Genomic DNA, 18,024 nt, shown 5'->3' with positions numbered 1-18,024 from the left:
ACTTCAATGACAATCTCACATATTGTCTTCGGTGTATTTAACAGGACCCTAGGTAAGCAGCGCATTGGGCAGCTCGATGGCGTTGATGATGGCTCCGAGAGCGATACCAGCATCTGCACCACCAGCACCACAACCACTACGGCCACCTCATCTTCCACCCCACATAAGAGCACTCCTAAGAGAAGGGGCAGAGAAAGGCATACTGAGAAACCTGACTCTCATGACTCGAGCAAGGACACTGACAGCAGTGGAGGAGCAGTAAGTGGCAACACGCGAGAAGGAAGAAAGAACCAGAAAGAAAATTGTCTTCCTCTAGGAGTCGGAGTGAAGTCCCAGCCGCAGAGTCAGGGTCAGGATCCTCTCGAGTTGGGTCTCAGCACAGACCTGCTTAAATCAGACTCTGACAACAACAATAGTGATGACTGTGGGAACATTTTGCCATCAGACATCATGGAGTTTGTTCTGAACACACCTTCCATGTCAATGCAAGCTCTGGGTCAGCAGTCTGAGCCATCCTCCTCAGAGCTGCTTCTGGATGAGGGTTATGTTGGTGTGGATGTCAACCGGCGCAAAGACATTCTGTTTGATGACTTTTCCCAGCCACTGCCCAGTGCTGAGAGTGGAGGTGTAGTAGAGAGTGGTGTGAACAGCTCCATATCTGTAGAGGAGCCATATCTTCCACTGGAGCTGCCCTCTGACCTCTCTGTCCTGACCACACGCAGCCCGACTGTCAGCACCAGTCAGAACCACACTGCAGGAAGTCTCATCTCAGATACCTCAGACCGTACCATGCTCGGCTTGACCTCTGACCCAGAGACCATCAGTGGAGAAAAGAGTGGGGATAAGAAAAGAGCAGGGCCAGGTGTGTCACCATCAGAGAATCAGCACGATGCTACAACTTTGGGAAGCAGGGAAACACAGGTCACCGAAGGTCACATGACTCCTGAGCAGTTTATTCCCAGCCCTGCTCTTGGTCAGGTGGTTGATCCTCCAGGTAACCAGGACGTTCCAAGGAGTTCTGGTACTCCTGGTTTGCCAAGTTCTCCCTCCCTGCCTCTTCAGGGTCAGAAGTACCTTCCAGCAGCAGCTGCAGCCGCAGGCAGCCCTAGTCCAGTCTCTGGACCAGGACCATCCCAGACTCAGGTTTCCAGCCCAGCAGTCATCAAACCAGGCCCTGACAAGCTCATTGTGGTCAATCAACAGTTCCAGCCCCTGTATGTCCTTCAGACTGTCCCTAATGGTGTCACCCAAAAAATTAGTGCCACAGGAGTTATGGACACTAGCTCTCCTGCGGTGCTGAGCTCTATGACACTTACCACGGGGTTGAATACTGGTTTATCCCCAACTCAGCCAATATTTCCAGCTGGTGGTAAAGTCCTGGGCACCATGCCTCACCCCTCTCACATTCACACCTTTACGGGAGCCACACAGACGGGCTTCCAAACTGGAATCCCCAGCACCACTTCAGGGCTTCTCATTGGGTTGCCCTCTCAGCCCCATGACCAGTCCCAGATTCTGGTCTCAGAAGCTGGTCGACCACACGAGTTGGGTCCCAGTGTTGCCATAGTGTCCAGCCCCTCCTCCCTCTCCTCTTCCCCAACTGTACTGGCCTCTGCTCATGGCAGGAAAAGACCTATCTCCCGTCTTCAGCCAAGAAAAAGCAAAAAATTGGCCCGCTCCCGTAGCCAGCCTACCCTTGCCCCGTCTGAGGTGGGACCTCCTAACATGACCCTCATCAACCTGTCTTCCCCTCAGATTACTGCTAGCATCCCTGGCCAACCTGGTGGCCTGGTTGAGCTAAGCACCCTCTCCACCTCTCAGCGCAAGGTCCCAAATATTATCAAAAGACCAAAATCAGGTGGGGTTATGTACTTGGATCCCACTACTCTCCTTCAGCAAAGAATTCCTGGTCCTGCTCAGCCTGGTATCCTGGGTCACGATTCCTCTACCCATCTCCTGCCTTGCACAGTCTCTGGCCTCAACCCCAGTCAGTCAGTGTTAAATGTTGTGTCTGTGCCCCCTAGTGGTGCTACTGGCCTTCTTGCACCAGGATCAGTCTCCCTCTCCACCCCTGTACTCAGCTCTACTGAGATTACTGGGCCAATTAGCAACCTCCTGTTTAAGGCTAGTCCTCATGGCTTGGGCCTATCAGATCAGCCAATGGTCCTTCAATCAGCAGGAGGAGCTCCTCTGATGTCACAGCTTAGCTCCACTGTGCAGACATCTATAGCCAGCAGCATCTGTGTCCTGCCCTCCCAACAGACCATCAGCATGGCTGTCAGCCAGCAAGGGGAGACAGAAGGCAGTAATGTCCAGTTACAGCATCAGTCTCAGCCTTTTAACAGAGCCCAGGCTGTGGACTCCTGTCCAAACACCACAGTTACTTTAGCACCCGGCCCAGCCACCCCTCTAAGCCCTGCCAAGGGGCGGGTTGTCGGAGTGTTCACGCAAACACCAACTTCTGCACACTCCCAGAGCAGCAGAACAACTCCTATTTCCAGATCATCAGAACAAAGGCCTCCTAACTCCACCACAGTAGTGTCAGCAGCCGTTGTAGGTTCAGCAGCAGAAAAGGGCAAACAGAAGGCCAAGAGGAGCAGGCAGAATCCAGACGTGACTAGTGGGAAGAAGCTCAAGTCCTTTCAGACAGAGGAGCATCATAGTAACCCTGCAGGACGACTTCCTTCAAACCCTAGGTGAGACAGTCACATTATACTGGATGTTTGAGATGTGTCACTCTTGTGTGCTGTGTTTACTTCTGTTTTCATGAATACCGTGAAGAAGTTTTCTAAAACTTTGTCAGGGTAGTTCTGCATAATGAGTCCATCCGTCCTTAAAACATTTTAAAAATGTCCAACAAAGCTTAGGTTTTTGTTAAATTTTTTTAACGACTTCATTTTTTAATGTCATTATAACTTAATCTCAGAGATTCTTCACATGAATATTCATTTTGATGAGATGCAGTCTTTCAGTTCTTTCCGAATTTAAGAATAAGATTGTTAAAGTATGTCCTGTTCATATCTTTTTTGCATGCAGTTCCAAAGAGCTGATCTCCCCTGAACCCATGGACACTGGCAAGCCCCCAGATAAGGCAACCAACAAGAGGTATGGAGTCTGAATATTAGTCACCCATTTTCAAACTGATCATAAAATGTATGAGTTGTAATATTTTCCTTTATCTTTTCCAGTGTGCTTGGTAAAAAGAAAACATCTGAAGGTCCCGTTCTACCGGGTAAAGCAGTGGGAAAAGACAAACCATCTGCAGCTGGAGGAGCAGGGTCTCTTCCTGTGGCTTCACCACCCGACCAGGACGGCAACAGCAGGGATACCGGCTTGGATAGCAAACCCAAGAAGGGCATCATCTTTGAAATCTGCAGTGAGGACGGTTTCCACATCCGCTGTGAGAGTATTGAAGGTGAGAGAAACCAACTCACTTCTATAACTGCCTACACCCTGCACCCTGAAATTTTTACATTAAATACTATCAGTACAAAAGGGATCATATTTCTCTTCTGTATTAAGTGTGAATAGAGTAATTATTCAGTGTTATTAAAACATTGTTTACATAAAATGTTGCATGCATGCTTCATATGTCACATGTATAAATTGCTTTTCTGTAAAGGTAATAATATCACGGTGATAATATAACAAAGTGTATAACAAACTTCTGTGAAATTGATGTCCAATCATTAAACCATACACTGGACATAAAATACTGACTCCTAACTGCCTGTCCCTCTACAGAGGCTTGGAAATCCCTGACTGATAAGGTGCAAGAGGCTCGCTCCAATGCACGACTCAAAGAACTCTCTTTTGAAGGTGAGGCATGATCCTGGTTATCTAAAAATAATAAAGTATTTTCGTTCAAACCCTGTATTTCAAAAATGCTTTTAAATACAAATAATAATTTTGAATGGACAACTCTTGACTCATTGTGGGGGTCTGTCTCCGCTCCTCCCAGGTGTGAACGGACTGAAGATGCTGGGAGTGGTCCATGAAGCAGTGGTCTTCCTGCTGGAGCAGCTGTATGGCTCCAGACACTGTCGGAGCTACCGTTTCCGCTTCCACAAACCGGAGGAAACCGATGAACCTCCCATCAACCCCCACGGCTCAGCTCGCGCAGAGATCCACCACAGGTTAGGAAGGGACCCACACACATACACACTATAAGACAATGAGAGCAGGAAATATGAAAATAACATGCATATGGATACTGCTTCACTTGATAAGAAAGTTCATTAAAATGTCAATAATCCTGCCTTGTGTGTGTTTCTCACTGCTTTCTATTCCACCTGTCTATCCTCCAGGAGGTCTGTATTTGACATGTTCAACTTCTTGGCCTCAAAACACCGCCAGCCCCCTGAGTACAGGCCGCCGGAAGACGATGATGAGGAAGGACAGCTCAGGACTGCCAGGTCAGTTACAGCACTCATAAAATTGAAATTATTATCTAGAATTGAGAGAGTTAACAGTTCTAAAATATCAGTGTCAAGATGTAACTATCACTATAACATTACTCTTTCATGCTGTTGTTGCAGGCGTGCCTCCATGGAGCTGCCACTCGCTGTGAAATTCAAGCAGCTCAAGGCCACCTCAAAGGAGACTGTTGGAGTCTACAGGTTAGATCAGTAGTGTTTAATGATATATAAATCAGTTAGGTTGATGAATAGTTTCACAAGAAGTAGATCATATATACTGTGTGTGAAACTAGCCTTTGGACTCCTCTGTTCAGACCAATAGCAAATACCTGTTTGTTGCACTGTTGTGTTAGTCCATCATCAAGTTAAGTCTCTTTTATTTCTATTCTTCACAGCAGTTTCTTTTCTTTCAGCAAAGTCTTGATAAGTTTGAAGGTATAAAAAAGGCCAAAACAAAAGGATTTAAAATTATACATGCCTCCACATACAAAGACTTAAATGACATTACTGTGATTCATTCCCCTGCAGGTCTCCCATTCATGGCCGAGGTCTATTCTGCAAGAAAACCATTGATGCTGGGGAGATGGTCATTGAATACTCTGGAAACGTCATTCGGTCTGTGCTCACTGACAAACGGGAGAAATACTATGATGGAAAGGTGAGGTCTTGGGAACAAACTTTGAGTATAAGATTTTTATTTATTTGATTTATGTGACTCAGAAAGTCTTGGGAGCATCAAACATACGACCTCTGTCTTTTCCCTCCTCAAAGGGCATTGGCTGTTACATGTTTCGCATTGATGACTACGAGGTGGTAGATGCCACAGTGCATGGCAACGCCGCCCGTTTCATCAACCACTCCTGTGAGCCCAACTGCTACTCTCGGGTCATTATCGTGGACGGCCAGAAGCACATTGTCATCTTTGCGTCTCGCCGTATCTTCTGTGGTGAGGAGCTCACCTACGACTACAAGTTCCCTATTGAGGATGCCAGCAACAAGCTGCCCTGCAACTGCGGTGCAAAGAAGTGTCGCAAGTTCCTCAACTGATACCTGTGTGGAAACTATTTAAAGAGGACTGCAGGTCTGTTGAGTAGAAGTGCCACGATGTCCTGAGGACGCCCCTGCTGGGGGTTTGCCGTGGCACTGGCTTTATGCCGACTTTCTAGGTCCACGTAGGACCACAGCTGCAACAGGGCCCGAGCTCTGTCGGTGTCTCTGCCGCTGGTGTTGGCAGAACACAGCAGAAACAGCAGTTGTGTGTCGTACTGTATATGCAGGAAAGGCCGTTTTGGTGGAGGGGCCAATTGTAGAAATTCCAACATATTGTGCCTCCTTTTGTCTCATTTACATTTGGCATGGGAAGTTTCACCTTCAGAGGTGAGTTATGAAACGGTTTGAGCCTTCACAACATTACAATATTAACTTTTATTTACATTTGGATGAAAAAGTTACCCCTTCATTTTATTTATTTATTTTTTTTTTACTTTAGCCCATCCTCCTTAATTTTCTAGAGTTATGGTCCACTAATGCTGAGATTTGAACATAGACGAAAAAAAAGTCAAAGAACTTGGTTCCATTTTACACCAAAGTGCAATTTGTTGAAGGGACTTGGAACAGTAATTTTACTAGAATGAAAAATTAGAAATTTGTTAGAAGTTATTATTTTATTTTATTTTATTTTGTATTTTTATTTATTTTTTTGTTTGTTTTTTTTTTTTTTAATCTCAGTGTCAGCTGTTATTGATGCACATCTCCCTGTCCGAATGTGCCCTGATGCCTTCAGAGCCATTGTGATTTACTGGAACCTTCCCCTAACTGGGCTTTTTTAAAAAGCGTGTAGGTGTGTACATTCGACACTGTAAATAGGAGCTGCTTGTGTTTAGCAGCCTGATGAGAGCTGTACAGGTGGAAACACTAGGGGGAGCAGTGACCACAGGAAGGAAGAGAGAAAAAAGAAACGGGGGGGGCAGAAATGTAGATTTGTTTAAAAAACAAAAGGTTATTTTTGGTCGTTCGTGTAAAGGCTGATAGCTGAGGTTGATATCATCCTTTGTACTTTAATTAACGTTTAGTCTGACAGCTTGGTAGCTATGTAGACATGTCGTTGATGGGATTAAGCCTCTGGCCTGAGAGAGAGAGGCAGCTAGAGATTCTGGTGGACTGACAGCCAAGGGACTGGAAAACCCTACTGATGTGCTTTAGTAGACATATTTATAATTGAATTTTGGAGCTGTGATGTACAAACAGCCATGGATCTTACAGAAACATACAGACAGACGTGTTGCAAGTTTGTGCATGCTGTTGTTGATATCAGAGTTGTTTTCGGTAATTATATAAGCTCAGACTTTTGAATCACGTTCCAAATTACAGCAGCAAAGAGAACCAAACGTCACACCCTTGAATTGAATTTTCAGATCGCTTGTTTTCTTCTTGGCCTGTTGTGATAACAATTACTATGAAAAATGTTTTTTATTTGTATTAAGTCTTTTAAAGTCTTGTCTGTTATCTGTCTTTTTATTATGGACAGGGAAATATCATGCTTGCTTTTAAAAAAACAAATGTAAATAATGTATATTTTTCTACAAAAAGACTTAAAAAGCACTCACTAGTGAATAGCACTTAATGATGGTATTTATATTTTTAAAAAATCGTATTTATTTTATTGCCATTTTTGTAGGAAATAGAGGTTTACAAACACTAATGCTTGGTCTCTATGTTTTGTATTCCGCTGCCTTTTCAAAGTTGTTTTTGTCGTAATTTTATTTCTCTTTTTTAATTTGTAGCCTGAATGTTTTCTTTGATTCCAAAGACTGACGCTGGTCTGTGGCTTGGTCCCCTTTTAGTTCAGTCCACCAGTAGCTCTTTATCTATCCCGGGCCGTTGGGTCAGAGCTGACGTTTTTTTTTTTCTTTTCTCATTGTTCCAGTTCTAGCTGGCAGTGTGGCAGTCATGTGAACTAATAATATGCACTTGAGAGAGTTTAGATTGTTGTTCCATAGCAGATATCTACTCTCTCCAGCCTTATTGTCTCCACGCCACATCACACCAAGAATCAAGTCCACTTACATTCTGCTACCAGGCAGTCCTTATCAAAATGATTCGGGTTTTCTTGTCGCTAATAAACCATGGGTCGACAGAGTTGCGGCCGATTGGCCATATACAGACTATTCACGTTTAAAATATAACCAGTCCTGTCAGTTTAAAGCGCTGTGTCCCTCTGCAGTCTATAATAAAGAGGTGCCTTTATTTTAAGATACCAACAGCATTCGACATATCTCCGTTGATTCAATCCGTTTATTTAAAAAAAAAAAAAAACACTTTGTTTTGGTGACCACTCATCAGTGCTCACCAGCATTTGGAAATTACTTTTTATTCTTTTGTGCAGTCTCCTCGTGGTTTGCCTTAGTTGTAATGCCTCTTCTCTCTCACAAGCCTTCATGTCCTGGACCGAATATTTAACTAAGACTGTTTAGACTGACTGGTTCTGAAGCCACTTACTTTGTTTTTGTCCCTTAATTGATTTATTGTTGTCCGCCGTTCATGCTGACTTCGTTATCACCTAAAGGCCGTTAGCAGTTTCTCCCACACTGCCCTTTGTTGTTGTGAACTGAAAAAAAAAAAAAGTGACCCACACATGGTTTGCACTTTAGCTGTGACACAGGCACTGAATAGACATAGGAAAACTCAGCTCTTTTCTCCAGACAGACAATGCAACTCCAATGCTGAAACCACAAGCACAGATAGTCACTGAGGATACTTTGAGTTTGTGCATTAGGCCCTGAGTTCAGTCAACCTAGAACTGGTCTTGATGACTCTTGAAAGTCGTGTTTTGAGGCCCTAGCAAAGTGCACTTGACTCTTTTTCTGCAACAAAGTGAAGGCAGGGACCACGCCAGCAGCCCTTTCCTTCCTGAAGGTGCAGACTGTACAAACCTCGGCTGTGCTTTTCCATACAGGGCCCGAGATCAGGTCTTGTCAGGTCTTGAAGCCCCATCCACCCTGACTGACATGCCAGCCTTGTGGCTGTACAGCTGCACTCGCACTGGGCTTGCTGGGTTCTGCTGCTAAGGTCAGCAATGAATGTATATTCCTCCTCCACATCACCAGACTTGTGATGATGTCGAATCTTTGTCAGCTACATTTGTTTTCAGTTCGTCAACAACCCTGGTAGATATGGACGATGTGTAGATATGACCTCAAGCTGGGCGGCAGCAGCAGTTTCATTTCAGCACTGGGAATAATACTGACGTGTGAACAGCAGTGGTGTTTCTGTCTGTAGGACAACAGGTTCTTAACTGGGTTAGCTCAACAGTTCACGTTAGCATCGGTGATAACACGTTAACTGATGCCAAGGGCTCTGTCTATGACTCTTACTTCTTGAGATCCACTTCTGCATTTTCAGGGTCAGAGGGTGAACAAGAAGTCATTTAGTTCTGGGTTTTAAATAACATATACAATAAGGAAATGGTCTCTGTTGTTTCTTTGGACTTCATTTTACCATGCCACACCAGTGGCCCTTCTCCGTCACTATCTGTAATTATAGTATAAATACATAACAATATTATACGGAAACATGCATAGTAATTTCTTGTACTTTAGTATCTATACAATATATGGAATGGACAGACAAACTTAGTTACAGTAGCAAAACAGCAGATTTATAATGGTTAATAGCAATGTTTCAATGTACTCTATAATGGTTTTGTGTTACAGTACTATCAGATGAAACTAACGTGCATCATTCTTTTGTATATCGATATCCAGTACCAATTTTGCTGTGCCTGTGAGTGTTCCTTCGCCCGCAAGGAACATTGCAGTGTTTCTTTTTATTTACTTTCTGGAAAGGAAACGGTTTTTATGTGATGAGAAATGTAACTGTGTTAATGTGGTTGTGAACTTCTTGAGGTCAGCCATTTTGGTTTTTTGGATTTTTTGTCTTTTTTTTTTTGGTTCTTGTTTTTTTTTTTTTTTTTTCCCCTGGTTGTTGTAGTGAATGTTTTTCTGTTTTTTTTTCTTTGTATGTTTTAACAGGGACTTTTTAGACGGCTTACTTGATGTGGTATAAATTAAGAGTTTGGTTTGTGGAGACTGATCAGAAGTTTTAAAGATCGCGCCAAAATGGTGTTTTTCATTTTGGAAACCTCTCATGTCTCCCTGACCACCTCTCTCTCCTCCGAAGCTTTGGTTGTACTTATCATGTACTGTTTTTATAGAAAGTCATAATGCTGAAATAATGCTGATGTTGAAAACATTTAATTTATTTATTTTGTGCAACATCCACCCTGAATTGTTCTTTTACAAGTCAAGGTCTGGGAGAGGTCGGACAAGTACTTAACATGTATTTGTAATTTTCTACTTGTTTCTTGTGTATAGATGTTGTCAGCCTAGGATGGGATGTGGTGTCACGGAGGGAGCGGACATAGGATGTGCTAACAGAGGGATCATGGATCATGAACAGGCTTGTTTTCTTATGCCTTGAATATACCTTTGTCTTATCAATATTCCTCTCTGCTCTCTGTAATAACGGTTTTCATGAGTTCAACAGTCATATTTTCTCCCGTTTTAACAGTGTTCTTTCAATACACATCAACGAAATGAAGGAAAACCACCACAGTGAAAATAAACCACAAACTACTTGGTTGAATGTATAATTAGGAAACAAAGTTGTATATAAGTGTAAAAAGAAAAGTTTCTAATCATGTTTATTTTCTATGCACTTTTTTATTTAAGTGATAGTTTAAATAATAAACATGTCTCCTTTACTCTTTGTTGTTTCTTGACTGGTTCGTTGTTTGATTGGACAGCTGCTCAGTTTAAAGGGCCACGCCAGTGCTTTAGAGTTAGGGTCCATTTTGTAGCTGTTCTTGAGCTATCAGTCTCATCACATGATCCTTATCAGTAGGTGGAGTTTGCTTTGAAGCCAATTTTGGGCAGAATACCATTTGCTGATAAAGATTGTGCGATATGATCAAAAGCTCCAGAGCAGCTACTAAATGGACCTTGAGGTGAGATTGTTTTCTCACCATATCAGTGGTTTTCCCCATTTTAGTGTTTTGACCACAAATCCCTCATCAGCTCACCGTTTATGTTGCCAAAGAAATGTTAATATATTTTTTTCCATTGCTCCATTTGCTTCCATTTGTTTCAGTTTTCAGGTGAAAACTTCAGTTCAAGTTTGCAATTTACACAGTGCAGACTTCTCCAATCTGTACGTAAACTACATTATCACACAACAATACTTTAACTTTTACTGAAGTTAATGGAGACTTAATGTCCAATATGATGAGTTATAATGTGCATTAACTGTAACTGGCGATTGTTTTCTGGATTAACCAATTTTATAATATTTATATTAAATACAACTGTCAACTCATTCAGTCAATGTACATCGAGTAGATTAGAACAAGAGCAGATGTTCTGGGAAATAAGTGCATCATCACAATTCTTTTTTTTTTTTAAGAAGCACATCTGTGTTCACAGCTTTGTGAGTTCACGACAGTCCCTGTATGTCTTTGTTTTTACTATGAAAACTAGGACTGTTTCTGGAACACATCTTAACCCTAAACTAAGATTGCCTTGTTATTTAGCTAACCAAATCACACTTTTGCTATAACTTCACCACCACCCATTACAAATGAATTCAAACTGCTCATTTGCCAAGTGGTCCAAATTACCAATAAATCCTCCAAGCTGCAGTTTATGGATTCTTACAGGAAATTAGTGTAGCAGACCCAGAATGTGCTGATTCTGGTGCTGCTAATTGAAAACGTCTTTACTCTGCTGTTTCTCTGCTTCAGTTACGACTCGCTGCCTCCACAGGAGCCTGCTGAAACCCCTCCTCGCAACAGCCTGATGACTCACATTCAAAGGAAAGTTGACTCTTGTTTCAAAGAGCTACCGACATCTCCTATCCCTTTCCCATAAAACCTGTGTTTTAGTGTTAAAACACTAAACAGAGCCATGTGTAGTCAGAGCAGTTTCACTCTTTGCTCTCAGTGTGACCATACATGTCACACCAAAATACTTGCATGTGAGAGGAAACCACCTAAGGTATTAAAATTCATCCTAAGGGGAACTTGAATATCTGAACCTATGTGAAATCAAACAGTTGTCAAGATATTTTAACTCGAAACCATGAATTGACCTCATAGTGGCTCTAGAGGAAGAGTCATTAGGATTCATCTTCTGGGGACCATGAATGAATGGTCCCCAGAAATGAAAATTTAATGGCGATCCATGAAACAGCTGTTGAATTATTTCAATCTGGACCAAAGTGGTGATCTGACTGACTTAGTAACAGGCTGGCATAACAATCCCTTCAGCTGCTAACGTGCCTAAAATATGATTGTTGGATAAAACCCTCAAGCAAACTGTTTTAATAGAGTTTTATTTCTTAATTAAGTGAATCAAACAAGCAAACAAACATTAAAAATTTACTCAGTACATCTGTGTTTCTGCTGCGCCTGTAATACTTCTCCTCCCCAGTGAACTATGCCAAAAAAAACTGGCCCATGTTTGAACCTGATTGCAGACCCCTGTATTATACTCAGCACTCCTGTTGAGGCTTCACTCCGTTTGTTTTCACCCACACAGATTAACCCGATGGACCGTGATCTCACACTCCTCTACCATCTCCAGTTTTGGCACAGGAAAGGTTCTTTTGGGGTCACGGCTGCACGGCAGCTGCGAAAAGATGTTTTCATTGGCCTGAATTGAAAGGAAATTTTTTTTACCAGCTCAAGTTTAGCTCCTTTGCCAAAAAGATATTAAGACCTTTTGCTTTATCAACTGAACGCTGCCACTGAAGGATTATATTGAAAAGAGGATTACTGTCAGAGAGTCTTGCTCGAGTGGAAGACTGACATGAGTAGGAAGATGATATCTGGGCCGAGCAAATTGCTTCATCTTGGAGGCAGATAATGAAAATCACAGAGTAGAGAGGATAAATATGTGTGTATGTGTGTGTGTGTTTGCCCTATGTGTCAATTAATGTTTGTATTTGCCTCTCTTCACCTTTCCTTTTGAAGCGATGGTGTTTTAGAGTAATAAAGTGAGGAGGACAGCTCATTTTCAGCTGCAGATCATTGTGGTGGCATTTGCCTTTTTCTGACCACAGCCCTCTGAACTCTCTGTGGTTCTGTCTTGGAGAGTTTCCCCCAAACACTGTTATGCAATCTCCAAAACATTCCTCCATTTATCATCTTCTCCTAAATGTCTCTCCTTCCCCTCAAACCTAATCCCTTCCTTCGTACTGAGTTTGTCACACTTTTTTTAAAAGTTATATTTCTCTTTTATTTGTGCTGGATTCCCATCAAATATTTTCCTCTGTATCCTCCCTGCTCTCTCTCTCTTCTCCACCCGCAGTTCCTCCTCTCCCACCCACCCCAGTTTCTAATTGGATTTCATTACCATTTCCTTTCAGTTGTTCCCAGCCAGACTCTCTGGTTGGGAGGAACAGCAGCTTTAGCTGGATTCTCCACGGCACTCACGAACATCATCAGCAGCAGCAGTAGCAGCAGCAGCAGCAGCTTTCAAAGACTTCACTACATCAGCCAGTAAGTTAGGTTTTGATTTTTTTTCTTTCCTGAATCGAATGAATCAAAGCTGCTTCAGTGTTTGAAGGCACTCGGGTGAAGTCTGTACATGTCAGGGTGCAGGGCTGAGGCACCTTTAATAGGTTTAGTGTTGAGAAGAGAAGTTCTGGCAACTTTTTTTTCCTACAGAGCATCAAGTGAGAACTAAAGTACCACAAAGATCAGTAAACTAAGTCTAAGTGTGTATTATCAGCAAAAAGTACTTCAAGTATCAAAGCTAAAAAATTATACTGCAGATGAAACCCTGCCAGTGTTGCATTATTCTATGTTAAATTAATGGATTTATTATTAATGATGCATTCAAAGTTAGGCAGTATTTTAAAGTAGCAAATTTAGGTGGAGCTAATTTTAACTACTACACATAGTTGGGTGGTTTAAAGTAATCAGTAACTATACCTGTCAGATAAATGCAGTGGAGTATAAAAGGTCCCTCTGAAATAAAGTAGATTTGAAGTATGAACTGTAAGTGAGAAGTATAAATTATACTTGTGTAAATGTATTTAGGTACAATACCTTCCACGGTTTGGTAAAGGCATTATTCAGCAAAACAGGGTGAAAATAAATGAGCAGCTTTGCCTTTAATAGCCTGACAATGAGTTACAGTAAATGCGGACGAAATCAAAACACTCCAGCTGGTCCTCAGGCAGTGTGCCAAGTTCTTCCAAATGGCTTCTGGGGTTTGTTAAGTTATATCTTACAGAGGAATCAGATCTTTGTGCTGCCTGTAAAGGTTCATGGAAATCATCCAGGTGGTAAAGTTGAATCCAAGTCACAGGACGGACAGTTTCAGTTTGACTGAAACAAAAACTTCCAACATGTTCTGTTTATTAAACTGAGTACAACTGGATTCCACCTGATTACAATTACACTTTCGTGAAGACAAGGTTAAAATAAAACAAGGCTAAATTTGATCTTTGCACGCTTCTACACGCAGAAAGCTGCTCTGTAGACAATAAGAATAAACTGAATCAGAAGTATTTGAAGTTGTGCAGTAAACACTGTTCACGTGCGAGTGGTCTATAAACACTGGATTCTTCTTTTTGTTCAGTTTTTCAGAACATTCTTGTTTCTAATCATCTGAAGACTACTGAGGCAGACAGCTGTTCAGACTCTCCAGTATTTGTCCTCTTGTCTGCTCTCCTCCTCTGCCAGGAATGCTGACATGCACTTCTTGCTCTCTCTCTCTCTCTCTCTCCTTTTCTCTCTTTTCTTTCTGTCTTTTTTTGCACCCCCTCATCTCTTCCTGTCTTTGTGTAATTCTCTCTTTCTGTCAGCTGTTATGAATGTACAATAAGCTCTCGATTGCAATTAGGAGACACTCAGATAGATGATAGACAGCTTTCATTACTTAAACCATAAAGTTTAAGTAATAAAGATTCCACAAAGAACCCAGTGCTATGAGCCACTAAGCCTGTAGGTCCTCCTGTTCAGTTCATCAATTCAGTTTATGTTCCTGTGACGTCTGTCCTCCTCCCAGACAGACGGCTGAACAGGGTGACAGTGGAGACGAGCTGGAAAAGGCAAGGGTGCTGCAATAAAAAACATGGAATTTAGTGATTTTATACGGGGTAGGTAGCAGAAATGTACAATTTGATAACTTTCTGGTTGCCCATGCGGGGTCAGCTGAGGACTGAGGTTCTTAATTCATGTTCACACACACAGGCAGGAAACAGAGGGGGACAGAGAGAGAGAAGAGAATCTAAGGACAGACCTTTTGAGTTTTAGGTGTGACTGTGAATAGCTTCTGAGTAGGCCAGCTGGTTTTCAGCATCCCGTCAAACATCTGGTAATATTTTTATTTTGCAGTTATGAAGTAATCTTAATCAGTAGCTGAGGGAATTGTATTTGGCTAGAAACTTAGAAACTTGTTGCCATTACATAATTGACATGTTAGAAATACATGTTTATTTACATGGAGTTCTGATCTTAGCATCCTGTGCAACATATTAGTTTGTAATGCTAACCAATCGGATGTAAGATAAATCAGTTTGTGATCATGGATGATGGTCACATGCATAAAGCAAAACTCATAACCTTTTCTGTGTGCTGTTGCTTGTTATTGAATCTCCTTTTCTTTCTCCTTTTTTTCTATCATTTCTTTCCATGTGCCTTCCCTGAAACAGAGCATGCTCTTCTTAGTATCATAACTCAGCCAATTATTTGAGGAAGCTGAATCACTGCTTGGAACCAAAAACTGCACCTGTGTTAATAAACACAAGTTCTCCATGTGTGTGCCATGTCAGTAAAACCTCCACTTAGGATCATTTATACATACTGAAACCTATTAAATGTTATAAATATGTCTACCTGTGTGGAGAGGGACACATTTAAAATGTCATCTGTTCTAAATCACCGGTTTCTTCCTTTGAGCTTTGGCAGTATTGAAATCCAATGAATAATGCCAGCTTTGTAATGTTATATGGTTATTTCAGTTTTACTTTCCCCTCAAACCAAGTGAAGAATTGAAGAAACATAAACTGATGTTATTATAATTCATATTTTCTCTGTTAATACATATTAAGTGCATGATCAAATGTCAAAAAACGTTAAAAACACTAGTCAATACTGGTTTAAGTATTTGAGAAGATATTTTTTTAAAAATCAGACCATTTTCATGAGCAGTTTTGGGTCTGAATGTCAGTGTGCCTGACATTTCTACTGCACATTATCCAGTTTTAAACTTATTTTAAATAGTAGTGTTACAAAGTTGTGGCCTGCTCTCAGCCCACCAGGGTCTAGTAGTGTGGCATTTCTGCCTGGAAAACAATAGTCCTTAAAGTCCTTTATTCCCTTTAACTGAAAGCAAATGTAAACTGAATATTACACTGTGAGTTCTTAAATTATATTGTAAAACACCAATTTCAGTGTGTTTACATGCGCTGCAGTTTCAAAATTTATATGTACTCTCCCAGAGTTTGTAATCTGATAATGTTTGATGTTTACGGTGGGATTTGTGGTGCACTTTTGTTTAACCAGATCACTATTATCCCATTGTGTGTTGTCCAGTTCCAACTCTGGTGTTACTCCTCCGCAGTTTTTTTGTAAACTGTAATGTTTCCACACATACTTTCCTTTATCTTTGCAAGTCTGAAATATTTTTCTATTTTCTCTCTCAGCCGTGACACTGCAATGACCTCGCTCAGGCTGTTACCCTTGTTGCACTCCATCCTCATCCTACAAGTCCATTTTTCTAACCAGTTGGAGGACAACAAGATCCCTCCTAGTCTGTGCACTGGTCACCCAGGGATCCCAGGCGCTCCCGGAGCTCATGGCAGTCCTGGTCAGCCAGGGAGAGACGGGAGGGATGGGAGAGATGCTGCTCCAGGGGAGAAGGGAGAGAAAGGGGACAGGGGAGACCCAGGTGCTCTATTATGTTCATTTAAGTATGTGTGTGTGTGTGTGTATGTGTGTGTAATGAATGTCACTGCTGTATGTTTCATGCTCCTCTTCCTCTCCAGGTGAGACAGGAGCGCGAGGCCTGACCGGAGACAGAGGTGACCCAGGAGAGAAGGGGGAAACGGGGCAGCCAGGAGAGTGCGCTGTGGCCCCAAGATCAGCCTTCAGTGCCAAGCTATCTGAGGGCCTCACTTTACCCCTCACTGTGGGTGATGCAGTCCGCTTCGACAAGATCATGTTGAATGAACAGGGTGACTACAACTCAGAGACGGGACGCTTCACCTGCAAAGTCCCTGGAGTCTACTACTTTGCCGTCCACGCCACAGTCTACCGTGCCAGCCTGCAGTTTGACCTGATGAAGAACGGACACACGGTGGCATCTTATTTCCAGTTTTACGGAAACTGGCCCAAACCAGCATCTCTGTCAGGGGGCTCCCTGCTCCACCTTGTCCCTGGTGACCAGGTCTGGGTCCAGATGGCTCTGTCAGAGTACAATGGGTTTTACACGAGCACCAAGACAGACAGCATCTTCACCGGCTTCCTGGTGTACTCATATTGGAAAAACTCTGCTGTGTTTGCATGACAGATGCTAATGTACAAAACGAAGTCATACTCCCCGGTGGGAAAGGAACCACAATCTATTTTTTGCCTATTTTATTTTCCTAATTGAAACATTGTGGATAATGACAAGTGAATGGGCTATGACATGGTGCAGCTGTATTTGTGTAATAAGCAAAAGCAAAAAAAACAAACAAAAAAACAAAAAAACAAAACACAAGACAATGTTACTTGAATGCTTGAATGGCACATACCATACTGGTGAAGTGTGAGGTACATACACTGAGCAGTTATGTTTATTCAGTGTCTGTTCTTTAGTTGCAGCTTTTAAACAGTTGCGACAGTTAATTCTTGTACCAGATGTTGTGACAACGGTCTCCAGCCAACTCCAGGCCACAAATTCAAACAGCTTTCTTGCTATTATTGCACTTTGTTTCTCATCCGTCTCTACACAGCGAACATGAAACATGAATAAACCATTTTAGTTTTTAAAACACGCCTGACTGACATCTTTTTGGCTTCTTTTTTATACTGGGGAGACAATCAGTTTTGCCAGATTGTTGCAATAACTTCTCATAACATGCCTGCCTGTGCACATTTGTATTATTATACAGATGTTTATCTGATTTCAGTACCAACCACACAGTAAAAATACTCTTCAAACTCCTATCTAAGCAAAAGTATAGGAGAATTGTGCGCAAAATACACTCGTATTAGATGTACTAAAACTGCTCATTCTTCAGAAAAATGGCCCTGTGACTGTTATATTATTATACATGACACTGATATTGTCAATACTGATACGTCAGTGTGCATGTGCCATTTTGCTGTTGTAGGTGGTCGAGGTGGAGATACTTTTAAATACTTTATATACAGTTAGTTATGTTAGTGTAGGGGTTCCCAGGGGGTTTTAAAACCTTGTAGTAGCCTATTATCCCAACAGAACACTCTCTCAAAGTACAGGCTTATTTTTGGTTCCCAGAGTAGAAAAGGAGGCAGAGCCTTCAGCTGTCAGGCTCCTCTCCTGTGGAACCAGCCCCCAGTTTGAGGCAGACAATG

General features: G+C 42.1%; 2 protein-coding genes across 5 annotated transcripts in view; both read left to right on the top strand.

The window, feature by feature from the left end:
- The window catches only part of kmt2a (lysine (K)-specific methyltransferase 2A), a 39,228-nt gene extending 29,049 nt beyond the window's left edge, over positions 1–10,179 (top strand). For all 4 annotated transcript variants that reach the window (XM_041047362.1, XM_041047359.1, XM_041047358.1 and 1 more), the window contains exons 26-34: positions 45–2,696; positions 3,037–3,105; positions 3,189–3,415; positions 3,745–3,819; positions 3,962–4,136; positions 4,308–4,415; positions 4,539–4,619; positions 4,947–5,076; positions 5,190–10,179. In XM_041047362.1, coding sequence (XP_040903296.1) covers positions 45–2,696; positions 3,037–3,105; positions 3,189–3,415; positions 3,745–3,819; positions 3,962–4,136; positions 4,308–4,415; positions 4,539–4,619; positions 4,947–5,076; positions 5,190–5,465 — 3,793 coding nt within the window. In that variant the 3' untranslated portion in view covers positions 5,466–10,179. The remainder of the gene's footprint in view (positions 1–44; positions 2,697–3,036; positions 3,106–3,188; positions 3,416–3,744; positions 3,820–3,961; positions 4,137–4,307; positions 4,416–4,538; positions 4,620–4,946; positions 5,077–5,189) is intronic.
- Positions 10,180–12,824: 2,645 nt separating this feature from the next.
- On the top strand, positions 12,825–17,461 carry c1qtnf5 (C1q and TNF related 5). The gene is made up of 3 exons (XM_041045533.1): positions 12,825–12,972; positions 16,128–16,372; positions 16,470–17,461. The coding sequence occupies exons 2-3, from the start codon at positions 16,141–16,143 to the stop codon at positions 16,988–16,990; spliced, it is 753 nt and encodes a 250-aa protein (XP_040901467.1). The 5' UTR covers positions 12,825–12,972; positions 16,128–16,140; the 3' UTR covers positions 16,991–17,461.
- The last annotated feature ends 563 nt before the right edge of the window (positions 17,462–18,024 follow it).

Source organism: Toxotes jaculatrix, chromosome 9 (genome assembly GCF_017976425.1).
Source record: "Toxotes jaculatrix isolate fToxJac2 chromosome 9, fToxJac2.pri, whole genome shotgun sequence".
Taxonomy (NCBI): domain Eukaryota; kingdom Metazoa; phylum Chordata; class Actinopteri; family Toxotidae; genus Toxotes; species Toxotes jaculatrix.
The sequence above is the reverse complement of the archived record's forward strand: the minus strand, read 5'-3'. Positions and strand labels throughout refer to the sequence as shown.